The sequence below is a fragment of the Lepidochelys kempii genome, chromosome 2 (genome assembly GCF_965140265.1).
Source record: "Lepidochelys kempii isolate rLepKem1 chromosome 2, rLepKem1.hap2, whole genome shotgun sequence".
In the NCBI taxonomy this organism is placed as follows: domain Eukaryota; kingdom Metazoa; phylum Chordata; order Testudines; family Cheloniidae; genus Lepidochelys; species Lepidochelys kempii.
Window position 1 is genome coordinate 101,863,396 of NC_133257.1, and position 20,472 is coordinate 101,883,867.

A 20,472-nucleotide genomic window follows, 5' to 3' on the forward strand; every position below is an offset into this window, starting at 1 on the left:
ATAAAGCTCTTTTTCCCCCCTAACACCACCAGTGATCACCAAATACAAGACATGACACATTATATGAACATTAACCTGCCACCACAAAAGAAGTTACTCAGCTTTTCAAAATGTCACCAAGCCCAGAAAGGAAGGGTAACTGGCTTGCCGAACAAAAATACAGGAGCGTACAGTACCCTAAGGGCCTAGGTCAGCCTGAACTTGTTCAGCGACTCCTTTTCTATTAAAAACGTACAGATCAGCGGCTTTAAACAGCTGAATAATTTTTTAAAATGTGCAGACTTCCTTTGTGATCAGGTCAAAGAAAGTAGCCCTGTTACAAAAAAGGTCCTGAGAGTAAAACACCAAAGCCTGTTTTTCTTAGTGTTGAACCAGCTTTTTCTTTTCCAAAGCAGAATATAAGCATTTCTGTGGAAGTGTTTCAATTTCCATATTCACATACTATTAATGGTGCGCAGTCAAGAACAAGAGACTTAGAAATGCAAGTGGTCCCCAACTGTAATGAAACAAACCATTGTAGAATGATGGTCTTCTCTTTAGTCCTTCATCAAGCACTGCTCTCCAAAGCACCAAATGCTACCTCTTTCCCCCTCACACTCCTCCTTTTTAAAAGTTTACTTTTCCGCATGACAAGCAGTAGCAGTTTCATTAATTAATACTTGTTCGGCCCCCAAATCCACTGCTGTTTTTCAAATGTATCAAATAGTCATTCTGAGCATCAGGGAGGTTTTTGTTACAGTACTTAAATTCTTCACGCTGTCCAAATCACATACAGTTTAATTATTCCAGTGTCTCAAACTTATCTTGATTAATATAGATGCCTTGCACTGCCACAATGCTTGCCAACTCCACTGTTTATTACAAAGGAAATAAGGAACCATGGGACTGATTAGTACGTCAATTTATATATATCTTGTGTAGCATCTTCATTTATTTTAAAATGATTAACAGTGCAGAGGCATCTCCATTCTAGCAGAGCACTGTTTTCACTCTAGCACAGTGACTCCAGAGATTTGATGGCTTATAGGGAAGTTTTCCAGCTGTTCTTCTATAGGGCTGTTGGGATCATCGTTTTGAGGTTGTTGGAATCGCCGATCAGGGTACTGGGTGTTGTCAAAGGGTACCCGGTGCACACACTGCACATGTGTTTTTAGGTTCCCTTTCTGAGAGGCACTGTATGGACAATATCTGCATTGGAATGGTCTCTCCCCTGCAAGAAAAAAGACAAAGAGAAAAGCTTATTCCTTCCTCTTGTTTTCTAAGTATAATCTTCCTATTAACACTACAGCTCTGCTCCTATTCAGAACCATCATGCATATTTGAGCTACATTTTTTAGCATTATGCGCATTAATTTTGACCTAACACATCACAAAGAGTTATTTTTTAATAATCTCCAGTGAGAGCAGAGCATGTCAGATTCCTATAAACTGTTTGACATACTAGACCAGCAAATAATAGTGACTGAAGGAGCACTTAAGAAAAGGTTAAGAATGGCTGGGAGAGGAAGGACTCCAAAAAGCAGAATTCTGCAGTAACAAAAAGGGATTTATAACTGAACAATTGTTTTGTTTTCTTTTTTAAAGGGGAATTTGAGGGCCACGGAAGGAGAGAGAAAAGACAGGCAAAACTTTAACACAGCTCTGTCCAAACGTGTGAGGGATTTTTACCAATTTTCATAAATAATTACCACGTTAGAAAAGCAGAAAGGGATATTCTAAAAAAATCAAGTGACCTGCAAGATAAAATTGGGAACAAATGGGAGCCTGCAGCTCCCAGGGTAAGCTTTAAAATGACATTCAGAAATCACTGTATGAACAATGCAGTTTACAATCCTGATGACTAAAGCAACCTGGCAAGATTAATCTTACATAAATACATTAACCTAAAGCTAAAGTCCTGATGAAGTAAAACAGACCATTTTATATTAGCACGACATAACATACGACACCCATGGAAAATCCCAGCAAGTTTCAAGCTGTGCCTATGGCAGCCTTGGAAATAGCTAAAGAAAACCCAGCTCTGGTTGACATAATGTATTAAGTGTATCTCTTTTGTTAATAGATTTAGAAAATTCCTAATTAAAGCTGGCCCGAGATTCATGACATTTACCAGTCAAAGTTTGGGGTAAGTCAGAAAGATTTGCAACAAAATTAAAGAAAAAAAAAAGCCGCTGTACAGGCTGCAGTATATTTGAAATGTAGGAAATAGTAACTGAACGAGAGATGTGATAAAACTTCCTTAGTTGGATGGTGAATTTCCTGCAGTAAACTAAGAAAGATGTTTTACATTTTTGCACGGCTACATCATGCCTAAGAGACAGAGCCACAATTCCAAGAGAAAGCACTATCATTAAAACATCTCGCACTGAACCAGCTAGAGATACACTGGGGAACATGGGAGAGGATTCTTTGTGCTGGGGGGAAGGGGGACACATCTTGCCCCAGTTTCTCTGGGTAAGAACTGTAAAAAGGACCCTGGCCTGAGGATGCAATCAGGGGTAATTCTGTAGCACAGCTAAACCAATCAGTACTTGGGAAGGAAGGTTTGCCCTAAAGGTCCAGCTGTAATCCACCCACAGACAGAGTGCCACCAGGAGCACAGTAACATGAAAGGGGTTGTCATCTGCCCACAAGATATAAAAGTACAGAGGGGGACCAAGGGCTGTGGTGGTGGGTGGGAGAGGCTGACAATTCCCTTCCAAACAGGCCAAGTTAGCAGAATTCTCCTAATTACAGCTTTAAAGACGACGACCATTCCTAAGGGCCAAATTTTCCTACACTGAGGGGAAATCTCAGCCTTCAGCAAACGTGAATGTAAAGTGGGAGCGTGCAATTTCCATCTTAAGAGAAATAGCAAAAAAAGTACATGAGCGGAGATCACACAAAATGTTATTTCTTCACGGTGAGGAAGGAGACTTCAAACTTTTGCAGGCAAATGCAGTCACTAGATTGGGGAGAGGGGGGCACTGTCATACCCTATAAGCACTACAGTGTTTAGGGCACCTCAGTGCTTTTCAATCAGCTTCAGAGAACCATCTGACTTTGTGCCCGCAAAAATATTCAAACACAAATGCCTGCTCACCTGCATTTGCACATGCAAATTCGGTAGATGGCAGTCCATTAATTGATTCATCTGCTAAAAACTGGGAACGGTAAAATTATGCAAATATGTTTTTGCAAGCAGAAAATTAAAAGCTGCTGCTAAAAATTTGGCCCTTAAAGTGTGCACTGCCCCAGCTGGTATGTGATACGCGTGGCATTTTTTTACATATGGGGATGGGACTATTTCTTCCAAAGGAGGAACTCTGCCATTTAAAATGGTGGGTTCTTCTCTCACGAGTGGAAAAATAACTCCTTTTAAGAAAAGGAGAAGGCTGCCTTAAGACAAAACAAAGCTACCAAATCAAAACTGGTTTGCACACCTAATCTCCCTTGTGAGGATTTCACATGTTCTGCTACAAGATGATGGCACCTTGCAGGCTTTTGTACTTATATTTGGAAAAGTCAGTGTTAAATTACTGAAAAATATTGCAATACAGTGACAACTATCAGTTTGGAAAAGGTTGCCTCTTCCAGTTTGCAGATAAGTGGGAAAAAGTTGGGACAAGAGCCGCATTCACAGAAGTCATCTGTGATGTTTGTGAACTAAAGGACATATGCTATATGCATAATACTCATATTCAAGTGCAGCAACCTACATGATTCCTGGATTGTTTGCATTATAATCCACATCCATGAATGAGACAAATTAGGTTGCCATTTATTTGTTCATTATCTATTATTTTGATTAATGGAATTCTTGTTCCCAACATAGCTATTTAAAAATAACATTTGCAATAACGTGAAATGAACTATTAATCATGATCTTAAAAAAACTCAGTAAGGAACTTGAACATGACATTTCATATGTGAGCAAAATGTTATAAACAGGATTTTTAGTTGCCATTTTTAAAATCTGAAAGGTATAAAATAAAGAAGTCAATAGTATTAATAATATTTTTGATATGAACAATTTTTGTCCTAAGTGCTCTAGGCTAGGTAAGGTAGTATAGCAAGAAAGATAAAAACACACTAAAGAAAAAAGCAACCTCCCTCCCCCCCAAAAAATAACCCCCAAATTCTAACAACATAATGCTGCATTTCCCCCTTGGTCCTAACAATCCATTCATCCCCCGGAAGTTTGATGATTTATGGAGGATGGATATTGAACATTACAGGATACATTTTAAACAGCTATGCTGAAGATAATGAGGGTCCATGGTTATGCCTTCTTACTGAGGTTGCATGGCCTTCCATTGTAAGACCAATTTTTAAAATGCATTTTAAATGAAAGTGATTTCAAGAGCTGTGCTAGCTGTTGACACTGCTGTCGTTTGCAAAATGTGATAGCCAGGGGGTTCTAGCACCATAGGAGTAGCAGGACAGAGAGATTTCCAATGACAAATATTTTTCTGGTCAGCAGCTTTTAAAAACTGTTTTTTACTTGTTTGTTTCAGTTGCACAAATCAGCATACTTGAGCAGAGGACTTAATGCGTATGCTTAAAATACTGTAAAGATGCTTTAATTTACATGTTTCATCCCAATTAGATGAGGAGTCATGATCTTGTCATCCATCTTGCAAATCACACCTCCTGAGAGCAACTACTCAGCCTTTACAATTTTCTAGAGTATTTTGTTTAAACAAAATATTTGAGCATATTATTAAGGATGGGCTGTGAACCCTACAGGGTAGACAATCATGTTGTTTTTTAAAATGAAACTGGAAGGGTTAAATGAACAGTAGCTGTGCCAGAAATTGCTATCAATACTGATGCCATTTTTAAGGCAAACTGGAAGTTCCAGTGCCATAGAATTCATTGAGACTTTGGCCTTTGAGTACAATCCCACAGGATCCAGTTTACCATTGCTCAACCTTTAAGAAACTCATTGCCTTTAAAGTCATGGTGGTACACAAGTCTGTCTATTCAGAGTGTCACAGTGATTGTTGCAAGAGGGAACTGGTTTCATTTTGCACCCCTCATGTGATTGCTGTGTGCTCCCAGAATTCATGCTTATTGAATCATGTCTTTGGAATGCTGTTTAGTGTATTCCAAATGTGATACATATTCATTGTAGAATATGCAATCTTAATTATGGATATATTCAGATATTTAGCATTTATAAAAATATTCAGAATATTCAACGTTTAACATGGCAGCATTTCAAGCAGATCTGCATGAGTTTGCACTGCCTGTATTGACTCAGGTTATGTAGTGTGTATTCTTTGTCCTTCGTAAAGGATTAGGAACTATATGAGAGTACTTAGAAAATTTATTTGGTAAAAATGTCAATTTGTTTTTAGACGGGGTCATGCAAAAGCAGAGAGAAAGCAGGAAAGAATATTATGACTCAGGCACCCACCTAATTATTTTTTATATTTCATTTGGTTATATTTCTTCATTCATGGTGAGACAAGAAACCCTTATAAAGTTATAGGCAAGGGCCAAAATTGTCAAACTTGGGTGCCTATAGTCTTTATAAAGGAACCTCAGTAAGCAGCCTAATTTTCAGAGGTGGTCAGCAGCTGCAGCTCCCAATAAACTGGTTGCTCACCACCTTAAATTAGGTGCCCAAATATGGATTCAGGCGCCTAATTTTAGACAACCAATTTTAGACTCATTGTGATAGTGCTGGCTTTAAATTATTCTACAAGAAAGTCCCAAAATAATAGTAACACTACTGTAAACTGCTACATTTGGGACTGCAGAATCTGCTCGCTCTCTCTTATAAGGGAAGTTATTCAAAAGTTTCATTATTTGAATACAGAAAGGTCAGGGGAACTGTGGTATACAGTCTTACATCAAAATTAATTTTTTTCACTTTAAATAAGTGCTCAAGGGAAGATTTCTTACCTGTAAAGAGGCAACATTTTATGAAATGGATTCTCTTAATGTGAAAAACCTTTATTCTAAAGCTATTGCAAGTGATGGCTACTGGTTTTTGCAGGGAGCAAGTGTATGGCACTGCTGAAAGTTGAATTGACTCTACACAGTAAACTAAGAATAGCTCCATCTCCAGTGGAGTGACAATATTTTAATTAGAAAATAATTGTGTTGCCAGAGTGCTGGAAGCATTGTTCTCAATACATTCTATGCTTCTAAAAGCTCCCAGAGTTCCATGTTGAAAATAAATTATACTCTCTAATACCTTGGGGATTTACAGGTGAAATTTGGGGGAAGCGTGGGAATAAAGTCATTGTTTATTCTGAGGCCACAGACAATAGACGACTGAAAGTTTTCATTTAAGTTGACAATGACACTGACAAACTGAAACAAAGGCTGAAATTATTGTGGCAAAAAAGAGGAAGAGAACTATTTGTGGCGGATGGTGAACATACTGGAATCTCTGTGGAAGAGAGGCTGAATGGCAACAGACTGAGAAACTGGTGCAGCTCACCACTGCCCAATCCTGCGGAAGCTGTTGGATGCGGTACAACATTTCTCTAATCTGCTACAACTAACCAAGGCAGACCAAGACTGCCGAAGACTACAATAGCAAACTAAGTTTGCTATGGAAGAAGTTAATCAATAAACTCAGTCACAGCATGAGTTTGCAAAGACAAGTAAGCTGTTACCACAGCTGTTACTCCCAGAAATGACCTTTTTACAATTTGTCTGTGTTTTAAAATAGACTTCCAATTGCAATCTTATTTTTTCTTTCAAAAAACATTGCCTTCAAAATCTTTGATCTCAGCTATGCCTGGGACAAGTCAAAAAAGGTAAAGAGACGAAAGAGATCCAACAGCACACGTATTTTAAATATGCTTAGGCTTGCTAAATTTATGTTAATAAATTTATGAGAGCTCACCGAAGACTCCCATTGAGCCACACAGTGTTTCACCGTCTGTCAAATACTTTTATCAAGGAGTCATGCCTTTCTACCAATTTAATGGATCATCGACGTTAGCAGAACACTTTTGGACTGAATTCATCTGCAATCTCAATATGTAATTCTCTAATTATGGCATACCCTTGCTGTTATACGTTCTCTTCCCGCTGCCCCTCTCACCAAAAATAAGCATCTTCTTTTTGGAACAGGAGTTGCATTTCAGTTTTAAAATTTGAATCGATTCAATTCAAAGCCCTACAATGTATGAATCTTATTACAATCGCTGAGATTTTTTTTTAATCACTAAGGCATACGTTCATTAAATTACTAAAATAGGATTTGTGAGGGGAAGATACTTTACAGTCATGAGGATAAAAATAAAGTCAATGTCATACATGGATTCATGTTTGTGTTTCTAGTGATGGGTCTCATTGTATTTGATAAAACCCCTTCATAGAAATGTTAAACAAAGTTGCTTCTTATTTTTCTGAAGTTTCTCATATGAATTTATTTTTGATAAAAGGTGGCATGTTGACAACCCTGGAGAGGGAAGTCCTGCGTTGATCCACAGAATAGGAACAGCATGGGTAGCAGCAATTCAGCCCACCTCACAATAACATGGAGAGACCTCTTCTAAAGGGGACAGGGTGGTTCAGTCTCTATGACCCATTCGATCCTTGGTGCCTCTGCTGAGATTACCAACAAAGATACCAATTTGGATCAACTGTGGTGATTGTTGAAGTGATATGAACATCTTCCCACTGAAAAATGGGCTAAGAACAGCATACCTATTTCACACAGGGTAATGAGTGGTCATCAGATAACAGCAGCTTTTAGTCGCTACTGACCTGGGGTTGGTTTAGCACTAAAAGACAGGTTTTTTTAGAGAGATGGCCTTGGCCATCCCAATGGACTGATGGTGGCACAACACACTGCTGTAATGGTGAGTGTGCTTCTAGACTAACCTCTAGCCTTTTTACCCCATAGGCCAACACAATGGAGAAGATTATTAAGAGTCCTCATGAAGAGAGCACTGTATGAACTGCATGAAGCTGTGGTTTCTGATATGACTTCTTGTGGGGATGGTTTTGGATCATGGACTCTAATGACAGTTTGGATTAGGTCCTTACATTTAATAAAGGTCTACATTCAGAGCTGGTATGGAATTGCATCTATTTACCCCCAAAGCTAAATTTGGCCCACACTGTTTTCAGGGGCTTGGTGGGAAGGGAAGGACTAGAATATTGTGGCAATAAAAAAGAAAAACTGAAAATAGGGAGGAAAAGGGTAAAAAAACATCATTCAAGATAGAAACTTGAGTGAGAACTGTTTATGAGAAGATGAAGCCCACAGCCCACTTGCTAAGGCTGAAGAAGGGAGTGGATAGATGAAGTGGTGTTGTTTTATTTTAATACATAAAAAGCCCAATTCAGAGAACTGAAAAGTGTTTGTCAAGACAGGAAACAATGTACATTAGAAACAGGAAAGCACACCACCACACAGAGTCCACAGAAACTGAAAGGTAAGAGCCTTTCAAAGATATCAGCTACAGGATATCACGATAGGAATACTCTTCAGAAAAACACAGACCAAGTGTTATTTGTGTTGTTGCAGTGGATAATTTTTTAGGTGGGTAAAAGCAAATCTCTCTCTCTAGCGATTCTTAAATTATGATCTTACATTTATATACCATTTTGTGCATTATACAATTACCCTTCCCACCCACCCCCAGTACACCGTTAACATCTTTGCTTATGCATTAACTATCTGACCCACAATTAACTGTCTTCTATATGTAACAGTCTTTGGTAAAATGCTAAAAAAGTGTAGGATCTAAAAATCAAAGCAACGCTGTTATTATTTACACATTTGTTATAAAACAGTCAGTGCTTTACTGATGAGTATCACTGTGCAACTTTTCCCCAGCTAACACATTAAAAACCAAACACCCAATTAATTGTAAAACATACTTGTTTTGGGGCATCTGAGGAGGTGGTGTGAACTTCAGTACCTCGGAGTCCATTAGACTCAAATACCACTGTGGGAACAAGGGGGCTTGTTAACAGATGAACATTCAAGCTTCGTTAGTGTGTGTACATTAGTTGAGACCATTACAGATTAACCACATTCAAAAAAAGACACCAGCTACTAGCCTGTGGCCGGAAAATACCAATTTACCGTAACACTTACTGTAAGAGAGTGTGCTAATGGCAGCCTAGGGGCACTGCCCTTTTTAATTCAGACTTCGGTGCTGAAGAAAGCAATCACTGACAACATTAATTATCAGTGTATGTGTAGAGGGACCCTCTTCTTGCATTACTTACCATTTGGCCTCTGTCATTTTGCATCAGACTGGCTTATGTATGCATCATTCACACTTTTCAAAGAAAACCCGCTAGTCTCACTGTCTCATGTAATGCTTATGAGGTATCTTGACACTGGTAGCTTTAGCTGGCTACGTTCTCAACAGTAGATCATTCTAAGGTAGAAATGGCTGACAGGGATTTTAGAGTTTATAACTGACCAGTCTGAGGAGGATCTGTTTTCATACAAAACTGTTCCAGTCAATAGCAATGATGAAAGAAAACAAAGCCTTATGTTCTGCTGAAAGGGGCTACTCTGATTTCAATTTGTGCTGGTGGCAACAGAATTCATTTGCATATTCATTTCTGAGTATCCTACTCTCTAATTAAAATAAAGCATTTGGAAACAGGCTTATCTCAAATGCATTGCAATTTTTTGGAGTGGAGGGAGGGAAGTCAGGTATGGAACACATAGAGAACAAGAGCAATACCAATCAATATCAAAACCTAGGGTATTGCATATTGGAAAGTATTTAAATTATTTAGGTTAGTATAGGAGATAAAACTAAATTCAACATTCTGTTAGTTGGGTTAAAAAATAAAACAAAACAAAAAACTGGTGAGAAAAGATACCTGTGTGGGACCTCATATGAGTCCGGAAGTGACTGTGCTGGTTAAAGCATTTTCCACATTCTATGCAGACATAGTCTCCTTGGCGTGTTTGTGTCCTAAGCATCCCTGTGGTAGAGAGGAGGGAGAAGAAAGGGAGGGGGAGCGGAAAGTTGAGAAGAAAACATTATGCCAGAAGTAAACATCATTAGTATGTCTAATGTGTCATTATGTGAGGCTACCTTCAGGCCCTGGATGACAACTGTCAGCCTTCATCTAGGCACTGGCTGACAGGCCAGGCACACACAGGACTGCAAGAATGCATAAATTACATTGAATTAAAAAATGCTCCCCATGATGTGCCCGCACCAGGACTGGCATGTCAGGTGTGCGCTTTTCAGAGCAGCTGGATCCACTTTTCAACCATCACCCAGCTTTGTCAAGCAGTACATCAGGCAAATCAAAGTGACTCCAGCGTGGCGGAGACAAGTCACATGGATAATAGGAAGTGAGCAGAACCAGAGCCCGAATGTCCCCCCCGGGCTGCAATACCTTGGAGACAAATACAGAGTGAGTGGAGCCATCACAAACTGATCAAACCTTTAGCCCCTGCTTACCTGCCTGCCGGTGCTGCTTTGACCTCAGACCTCTGAGGCTCAGACAAAAGACATCTGTGAATGAAAGTGTCATTCTGGACATTTTGAGCTAGTAGCAACACAGCAGCCTTCTACCAGCCCTTGGTAAACATGTTTTCTAGGCCATTAGCATTTGTGGAAAACTACTCAAACCTCTCCTTTTTTTCCAAAGGTCAGTTTACAGTATCTGACTTAAAGGGCTGGTCTTTGTCTTTTTGCTGCTGATCAAAAAAGACACATTTGACTTTTATTGGGCATTTCTTTAAAATGTTTGAACATCTTTTTTATTTTGGTAAGAAGCCCTCCTAAAAAGGAAAGAATTGATGTTTTAATTTACCATTGGAATGCCTTGGCTTTTAAAGCAAATTCGCAGAGGAGTTTCAGTGAAGGTTCAGCTCTTTTTTTTTTTTTAATTGACCAATGCACAGAAAAAAGTAAAAATTCTAACAAAAAAGTGACAATTGTTTTAAAAAGCTAAATTACACTTTTAAATCAATTGCAGCAAGAAACTAGGTTATGTCCAAAACGTATACAGTTGGTGTGATGCCCACAAAACAAAGGGCAAAGAAGATTAGGGACCAGGCTTTCATTCACTCTTTTGCCACGTAAATGATAAATAATAATAATTGACTTCAATAAAATTAGTTCAAAAGACCTGCTGTACAAGTATTTCCTCTCTGTTCATTACAGCACCCCCGAATATGTTCCTAGAGAGAGAATACAGAACCACACTGCTTTAGCAAAGCCTAATCCTGTTCACTATTACTCACGTGAAACTCCCAGAGAATCAGTGGAAGTTCTGTGTGAGTAAAGATGAGCAGCATTAAATTTTACGATTAGGATTAGGCAAAACTCCCACTGATTCCCTGGGAGTTTCAAAGTGAACAGGACTTTCCCCATGATCTATAAAAGATTAAAACAGATTTTCTAGCAGCAGTCTAGCAGATTTTCTGGTTTCTAGCTAACAGACTATAAAAACCCTATTAGCATCTGTCCCCAACAAGACAGAAGTAATTATGGCTGCAATCCGGAGACCGAAGCTACATGCAGTGTTTTAAGGAACCCTGATATGTTTTCCCATGAAATCAGTGCTGTTATCTCTAAACCATTCATTTTGAGACTAAGTCAAAATACATCTCATATAGAGGAAGGACAATCACGTGGTTAAGGCACTGGACTGGGACTCAGAAGACTTGGTTCAATTCCCAGTTTGGCCACTAACTTCTTATGTGGCTTTCAGGGAGACGTTTAATTTCTCAGTGCCCCAATTCTCCACCAGTAAAAAGGAGATAACTATATGTCTTTTCTCCCATCCTTTGCGTCTCTCCTCTAGTCAAACTGTAAGCTCTCTGGGGCAGGAATTGGCTCTTACGATGCCTAAGACAACAGGCCCCTGATCTTGTTGGTGTCTCTAAGTGTTATTGTAGAATAACCAACAACAACTACTGTCACAGCAAGAAAGAACAATTTAGGTTTATTTTCTCATCAATCAACAGACGCCACTCATGTTAAAGTCAATGGGAGTCACTCATTAGGGTCCGATACAGATGATCCTAATGGTCCCGTCCAGCCTTTCAGCCCATTATCCTGGCCCCTTCAGAAACTAAGGCCTGATCCAAAAGCTTCTGAAAACAATGGAAAGACTCATGCTGATGTCAATGGGCTTTAATTCAGGACCTGAAGTTCTTTTGGCTAACCATTCTGGGCCCAATCTTAGGAGTCATGACTGAGTAAAAAGTCCCATTTCAATCAACCTCTTGAGGAAATTGGGAATTTTGCTGGAGTAAGGACTGCAAGGTCAGATCTTCTATATTGTGCACTCACCGTAGCTAGTGACAACATTTATTTTGGGTTCAATATTTCTAGCCACATCTTTGCCCCATATCTCTGCCTTAAAGTTTTATCCAACCTCAGCACCAGAACTGCTAGGTTTTTTGTTTTGTTTTTAAACATGTCTAGCTGTATACAAATAATATTTAGCGAACCAGCAGTGGAAACCAGCCCAGAAAATTTTACATTTTAGTAAGAGGGAAAACACATCAGTTCATGTCAGAATGAAGATCATATGTGAAAACATTTTAAATGATGGTTAACTGCTGGATGTTAAGAGTCTAGAGATTTGCCTATTGAACATGACACTTCTAGAAGAGAGGGTCCATTGCAGTATTTTTTTCTTACACAGTGTGAACTCTGCCAGCTAGCTTACTGTACATGAATATGTAACCAAAGAATTCATTTAGCATCTCCCTCTATCTCTTCCGGTTTGCTTTCTGGCTATTATTTAAAAAAAAAAAAGATAGAAGAACCGGATTGCTTCCACATATTTTTGTCATTGTTTTATTTCTTTAAGAGAGACATCATAAGCTTTTGGTATTTTAAGGCTTTGTCTTGATGGACACCATTGTCACAACATACTGCCTCTGTGAGATCATCTCTCAGGATAAACTATACTTGAATAAGAGGGGGGCAGATGACCACAGGTGTTTGGAAATTAAGTGATGCAAATGAAAGTGACCATTTTCATGGGAGCTCCTGTGAAACCAGCACTCAGAGTTGGTCTCACGGGAATCCCAGGGGAAAGGGTGCACCTGCTGCTGTAATATGTCCTCCCTAGTACCATGACAGTTGTAAATAACCCTATGAATAAAAAAGAAAAATCACCTCTACCAAACTTAAATTTAAAAAAAACCCCTCTTCTCCTTAAGCAGTAATCAAACTATCTAGTCCTTGATGTAAAAGCCCTGATGTCTAATACTAGTACCACAGGAGTACTTTCAACTCTTTTCTCCAAAGAATCGAAGAAACGCCAGACTACTAGCAGAATACCGAACTGTGCACCAGTCTCATGCGAGCAGATACAGCCAATTTAAAATATAAAAGCAAAGGCTACAAACAAAACACCAAAATGCCTGAAATGGAAAATTCTATTGTGATCAAGGCTGATCTACTGCATGAGGTATTGTACTAAATATCCAGAATTGAGAGGCTTAGGAACAACCTATGTGATTGGCAGAACATCCCTGAATTCTTCATAATGGCAACACAATCTCTCTGGCCAAATTGAAGCCTTGTTTGTTGTAATGCATAATAAAGACTCACTGGGATAATTCTGTCCTCGGTTGAGACTGACTGCATGTAATTGAGGGAAGAGTTCTTCTAACAGGTGGGAACCTGTCCCTTTCATGTGCAGCAGTTTTACCTTTAGTCCTCTGAAAAATATACAGCGCCATGCCAATACATTGGTAGTGGCACCAGTGACCTGCAAATTCTATATGGAATGAGCTCAAGAAAGCTATTCAAAGGCTACATACAAGAAAACCAGGCCACAAAATTCTAAAACTTGGCCATTACAAACAGTTTTAGGTTAAGGAAGAGATTTCAAAGGCACAAATGGGAGCTAGGCAACCAACACTCACTGAAAGTCAAAGTGCACCTAACTTCCATGTGTGCCTTTGAAAATCTCCCCTTAAAGCAGTATTTACACAGTAAAGTCCTACTTCAAAAAAAGTAGATCAGCAAGTAAATATTTCCTATAGAACTCCTCCTCTGCCCCAATATTTTTTGTGCATCTTCTGGTTTCTCCAGCCGTTGATGTCAGGTTCATGGCGCTCCTCCTGTTCCTCTCCATCCTGGCGAGCATAATTGAAAGGGAGCCCATTGTGTCAATCAGATCTATTCCAGGCAGGCTTACATGACGTGATGTTAAATAGTGTCACCAGGAGGTAAGGTACCCAAAGTTGCTAACATTGGCAGAGCTGAATTGGCATTAGTAGCGGTGGAAATTTTTTAGAAAATGTCCCTATGAGCAGAGAGGGACAAATGAAAAATAGTTGGTAGTTAACCAACGAAGTGAGCACATATGACAGAAGAACAAGCTACTGTGACAATGTGTTCCTTGAAACGGAGAATGTCCCTGTTCCCCACCTGCTTTACAAGAACAGGTGCTTTGTGCCAGCTTTTGTAAACCTTTTTACACTCTGGGGCCAACTGAAGGAAACATCAAACAGTCAGGAAGAACACCACCACCCAGCTCTTATCTAGCACTTTTCATACATAGATCTCAAAGCGTTTTATGAAGAGAGATAGTACTATTAATCATCAATTGATTAAGCAAAACAGACAACAGGCTGGTCAAGATGTGCATGTCTAGGACCATTTCTTGAGCACACTCATGTTGCCAGCCTGCCTCTCAAAAAACCTCCCAACAAGCCCATAACCCAGCAGTATGGATCTTCTTTCTCTACCCACACCATGACAGCTAAAACCATCATGTACACACCTTCCAGGCATTCCACCAAAACTGTCTGTATGCTATCCTCTTCCCTAGCTACAACTGTCCCTGGTTTTTCATTTTTAAAATCTAGCAATTCTAACTTGACGAAACAGAAAGCATTACACTACTTCCTCCCCTAACAGATGATGTCCCCAGCTCCTTTCAGCTCCATGAGTGAAAATCTTGAGCTCCTATAGTAAAGATCTGACTAAAGGGGTTCTGTCTGAGTTAAATTCATTTTAGAAAGATTCATGTTGCACTGATCCTACTGAAAGAAAAGTGAAAAAAAAAAATCTTAAAATTTATAAAAAGGTTTGTTCCCAGGGCTTTTTCCCCCCCCTAAGAGTAAATCTTCAGTTTCCACAGACACAACCAAAATCTGGCAGGAAATCAGAGAGACACAGTGGTGATTAGTTTCAAAACCAAAAAGGTGGTTTTCTGGAGGGGAGGGGAAGGGTAGAGACAGATGGAAGGAAATTCACGGTACTTTTTTGAATGCTGCTTGTATAACTACCTTAAAACAAATTAGCCTCTGAACTTTAAATTGGCTATTTATACATACGCTTTTCCTGTCAAAGTAAACTGACAGATACTGTAAAATTAGACACATATAAACAGCCCAAGATAGTCACTTGGAAAATATTACTGTCTTCTTTTCAAAGATATGTACAATAAAGATCTTAGGATTCTTTGTTTAGAAAGATGTGTAAGTATGTCTGTCTGTTCCTGGAAAAACTGTGTAGAGGAAACTGAACAAGATAGCCAAAATAGCATCAGGAGTTAAGCCCTAGAGCATGTTTATTTTGCCCAAAGTGAAAAAGTTATGATGTGTGCCAGAACCAGCGGACAACTAGGATCTTAGTGTGACAGAACATCTGTGTAACTCTAGCCTACTTGAAGCAGTGGGACAAAGGACTAGTAACACTCTACGAGTAAACAAATACGTTTGACCTGTGACAGAAACGTCACGCAGTGTGTGGGAGGAGAATCTACCATACTACTGTACATGAGGAAATCTACTCCAACCCACTCAACACTGATAAAACCACCGTTACTCAGATTAGCAGCAATTATGTCTGCATGTACACTACGAGCTAGGGATGTGTGATTCCCAACTTGTGTGCACATTCTCGTGATAGCTCTCACCGAGCTAGCACAAGTATAAACAGTCGTGCAGCTGCCATCACATGGGCAGTGGCAGCACCATGCTAGCTGCTCCAGTACAAAACTGCCTGAACCCCGGGGCATGTCATCAGGCCCACTGCCACTGCTACAGCAGCTACACGACTATTTTTGGCAAGCTTGCTCAGATGCGAGCTACCATCACAACCCTAAGCTCATAGCGTAGACGTCACCTACAGGACAAGCAGAAGGACAAAATGGGAAACCAATATCACGAACCAAAACAAAAAGCATTTAGAAGCCTTACCTGCATGATCCAGCACAGGGCTATTGGCACCCCAGGTTTGGTACAATGAAGCAAGGTCCCTTGGAATGTAGGTCTTAAAAAAAATGTCCAAACGTTTCTCGTGCCCCTCTGATGCTGGTTCTTGTTTGATGGGGTGTAAAGCTGGAGAAGCTCCTGCTGTGCTAGGCTGAGGCTGCATTAGTGGACTTGCTCTTGCTCCTGTTGTGCAGTTTGCCAGTGTCCTCATCTCATTCCCAGCCTTGGTGTGAGATTCCCATTGAGGCACTGACAGATCTTCATGTTTATTGTACTGCTCAGTTTTACACAAAGGGTGATACTGAGGCGGTGGGTTGAATTTGGCTTTTATGGGGTCAGATGCACAATGCTTACTTGAAGGGGGAAAACCAGCACTTCCCTGGGGAATCATATACTTCTCCACCTGTTTACTGTTGGCAGGCTGTGAGGTGAGCCTTGATACGACTGTCTGAGTGGGTGTTAGGCTTCTGCTAAAGCTTCCCGCTTGCATCAGTTTAGCATTTACTTCATATTTAGCTTTAAGCTGAGGCTGTTGTACTGCTATGCTATGTTGCTCCTGGGTATGGTTTGATTTGGGCTGCCTGTACCCATCAAGACCTGATGACCGTGGACCGCAGTGGCCAAATGAATGGCTGTCCTTAGACTGATGTATACTACCAGGCTTTATAGTCATCCCAACAGGGGAAGAATTGCTTTTGGATCCTGGCAACGCACTTGGTACTTGAGTGCGTGTAAACCTGGCAACAGGCAAAGGTGGGCATTCTTTACCACCAAGGGAAGGAGGAGGACCAGTGCGTCCACTTCTTGCCAGAAAAACCAAGTTGTTTTTTATACTCTTGAATCCATTTTGTTGAATCCATGGTGGAGCCATCGAGTTACAGCTGACTTTGTGCCAAATTCTTTTGTGCATCCACAGGACTTCAGGGTAATAGGTCTTATGATTGCAGTAAGGACATGGGTGGACAATCAAATCAGCCTGCGAAGATGAGGTAAAGCCCTTATTGCATGAATCAGCCCTCGTTGATTTTTCACTTAAGTCTAGTGGAACCATTTCTTGTGTCTCTCTACCTTTTTCGAGAACAGGGTGCTCCTTGTGCAAGTCTGAGAAATTTTCTTTAGGGTGACTAGCCTGCTTTTCCAATGAGTTTTTCAAGTCTACTGCTGCATCTAAAGGTGTCTGGCCCACTCCTGAAGCAAAATCAGCAGTGCTCCTGGAGCAAGGAAGCTCTTGGCTGGGTTGAAAAGCTGGCAACTTTAAGTCTGAAGAATTTCTCTGAGCTTCATACTTTGGAAAAGGCCGTTTGATATTATTTTCCAGGGTAGATACCAAAGTTGATAGCTCTGGTTTAGATTCATTGGCATCTTTTTCTCTGGCATTGTCACTTCCAAATTTAGGAAGCTCTTCTACCCGAGATGTTACCATTGGTGCCCCCTCTTCAGAAAAACTGCAGTGGTATGGCTTTTTACCTGAACAGGACAATCAAAAAACAAAATTACCAACTTATATCAAAACCAAGAAATCAAATTCAAGATTAAAATAAGATACACAGACAGAGAGAGAGAGAAGGGGAAAAGAGCAAACTTTAGGAAGTTACTCTGTTATTAGTGTCCTATAAACTAAATGTATTATAAAACCAAGAAAATCATTGTAATAAGACACAATAGCTCAATTTACCTTGAAAGCATCACTCTGAAGTTTGGATAAACTATCTAATGATGCATGTTCATGACATTTTAAAGGAGGAACAATTTGATAATCCAAACTTGTTAAAATTCAGAGAGTGAGAGAAAGATAAACAAATATGCAGCCATTTAATGCTTAACAAAAATAAAGATAATGGAGCCAGATAAGACCAAACTAGTTAAAGATCTGTCACTGTTTCCATTACAAGCCTCTATTTTCAAAGGGTTTATAACTCAGCCATAAAAATTGGCTCCACACTGAAACCTGGCATATAAAGGTCTCATATAAGTACTGCAGCACATATGGCATATACCATAAATCCTTCTCTTAACAGAGACCTTTGCAATACTCAGGTATAATAAGATGAGGTAAAGACAGTCTAAACACTGAATTTCCTGGTTTTGTTAGTTTAAAAGCAAATGCAACTTTATTTTAACAGTTTTATGTTTGTGTTCCATTTTAGGTATGCTTGTGACTGCTTAATTTGCTGATCGGTATGAATGCCTAACTAAAACAGAATTTTCTGTTTTCTCTTTTCTCTTTTCTTTTTTCTGTCCTTCCTCCCAGTCTCAGACATGCAATGAAAGTAATATTTCATCTAAGATATAGTTCAGAAATGGAACGTAAGTTGGTAGATTTTATAGAAGTTCAGGGAAAAAACAGTTCAATTTAGACTATTTAGAATGTTCCTAAACTCCAATAGTTCTCAAGATGCTTATCTTTAAGAGCTACTGATAAAGTCTTTGAATCCCTCCAAATCAGTTCACAATCAATTCCACAGAGGTTTTCATCACAGCAATAATGCTTACTTCACTGAATCCATTTAACATGTAACAGAATTGAGTCATCTGACAAACTTTCAGTTTCAATTAACATGGAGTTAATGAGCCACTGTTAGGCAAGTGTAAGGGGACCATGTTCCATCTAAAATGTCAACAATCCAAAGTGATCACCATAACTGGGGGAGTAGTGAAGATGGGGAATGAATGAGCTGTTCTATAGTTGCATATCCTCTCACATCAACTCATAAAACCCAATGTTTCAGAAAATCAAGCACTGTTGTTTAATATAACACTGGTGCCATAGGCATTATTCTAAACCTGCACAATGTAACAAGTATGTTTTAGGCTGAAGTTTCACTGCAAATAGAGTCTGTTTAGCCTCAGCTTTAATTCAGGCAAAAAGTCTTAAGCTTTTGTTAATTCAGTGTAATTAGGTTAAAAATAACCCATAGATCTGCAGTCTTATAAAGGTTGAATGCTCACTCTGTTAAGATCATTTTTCTTTCAAATTCTCAAAGGGATAAAGCATGAAAAATACTTGTTTTTCCTGTGTTACAGGGAGGAAGGCCTTCTGAAAGCACATGAACAACACACCCAGCTAAGTGTATAATTTGAAACAAAGACACTGTTGCAGGAACGAAAGTTAACACTGCACATCTGTGTTATTTTCAAACCACATCTGTCAAATATCTATGCACTTAAACTAGATCTTAGGCTTCCAAATGGTGAGGTCCTTTGACCAACATGCTAAATAATAAATTAAAGTAAATAATAAAACATTCAATTGTAGCGATAATCAATAGAGACTGCACTAACCGAATGGCTAGGTTGAGCACAAAATACAGTAAGTAAGACAGACTGTGGAACTGGTGCTCAATGGGACTGTGGTGTTGGGAAACACTGGCTGCCCTGAATCTGAAATGGATTAGGATGCTAAATGGACACATGGGATAGAAGCCCATTACTACTGTGAAGGTCTGTGCTAGTCTGATACTTCTTGTACTTGATCTCACTTTGGCACAACTTGTACACCTGGTCATGCCAGCAAAGGATATTGAGTTGAACTAGCATTGCAGTAGTGATAGGCTCAATTTAGGATTGGTCTTGGGAAAGCACAAGGCCGCCTGAGAACAAGGGGAAAAGGTAGCTCTTCCAAACCACCTAACAACAAATGGTACAGACACAGGGATGGGAGCTCTGGAGTAGGCTGTTGATCTTTCTATCCACACTCGTACAGCTTAGCTACCAGGGAAAGAGGACTGTGTGGGTGAGAAATGCAGCGCAGAATGAAGAAATACATTATATCATTTACACACTGATAGCTCAGTGGTTTGAGCATTGGCCTGCTAAACCCAGGGTTGTGAGTGCAATCCTTGAGGGGGCCATCTGGGATCTGGGGCAAAAATTAGGGATTGGTCCTGTTTTGAGCAGGGGGTTGGACTAGATGATCTCCTGAGGTCCCTTCCAACCCTGAGATTCTATGATTCTATAATGCACAGTTGTTAAGTCAGCACTTCGGGTGGGAAGTGTTCTTTGGCATACAATATGGTACACCAGGAGGTAAAGAGAAGACTCCAAGGGGCAGATCCTCAGCAGCTGTAAAGGGTCATAGCTCCACAGAAGTCAGTTGCTCCCATTTACACCACTGAAGAGCTTCTCCTAAACATTCCAATTATTCATATTTTCACTGAAAGAATCCCACTAACTCACAATATGTCTCTAAAATCTTGCAAACTAGGTCAGCTCAGCTGGACCCACAGTTCAGTGCTCACCAGGCTTTAAATTCAGCCCATTCAGAAGAAGGCACTTTGCTTGACATGAAAATTTCAGTACTCCAGGAAGCCACTCTTGCCATCAATCACTGGCAATCAGAG

General features: G+C 39.7%; 1 protein-coding gene across 8 annotated transcripts in view; it reads right to left on the minus strand.

Annotated features, from left to right (window-relative positions):
- Positions 1-1,055: 1,055 nt before the first annotated feature.
- The window catches only part of ZNF516 (zinc finger protein 516), a 129,124-nt gene continuing 109,707 nt past the window's right edge, over positions 1,056-20,472 (minus strand). For all 8 annotated transcript variants that reach the window (XM_073331783.1, XM_073331785.1, XM_073331782.1 and 5 more), the window contains 4 exons: positions 16,118-17,599; positions 9,805-9,909; positions 8,839-8,906; positions 1,056-1,210 (listed from right to left, as the gene is read on the minus strand). In XM_073331783.1, coding sequence (XP_073187884.1) covers positions 1,151-1,210; positions 8,839-8,906; positions 9,805-9,909; positions 16,118-17,599 — 1,715 coding nt within the window. In that variant the 3' untranslated portion in view covers positions 1,056-1,150. The remainder of the gene's footprint in view (positions 1,211-8,838; positions 8,907-9,804; positions 9,910-16,117; positions 17,600-20,472) is intronic.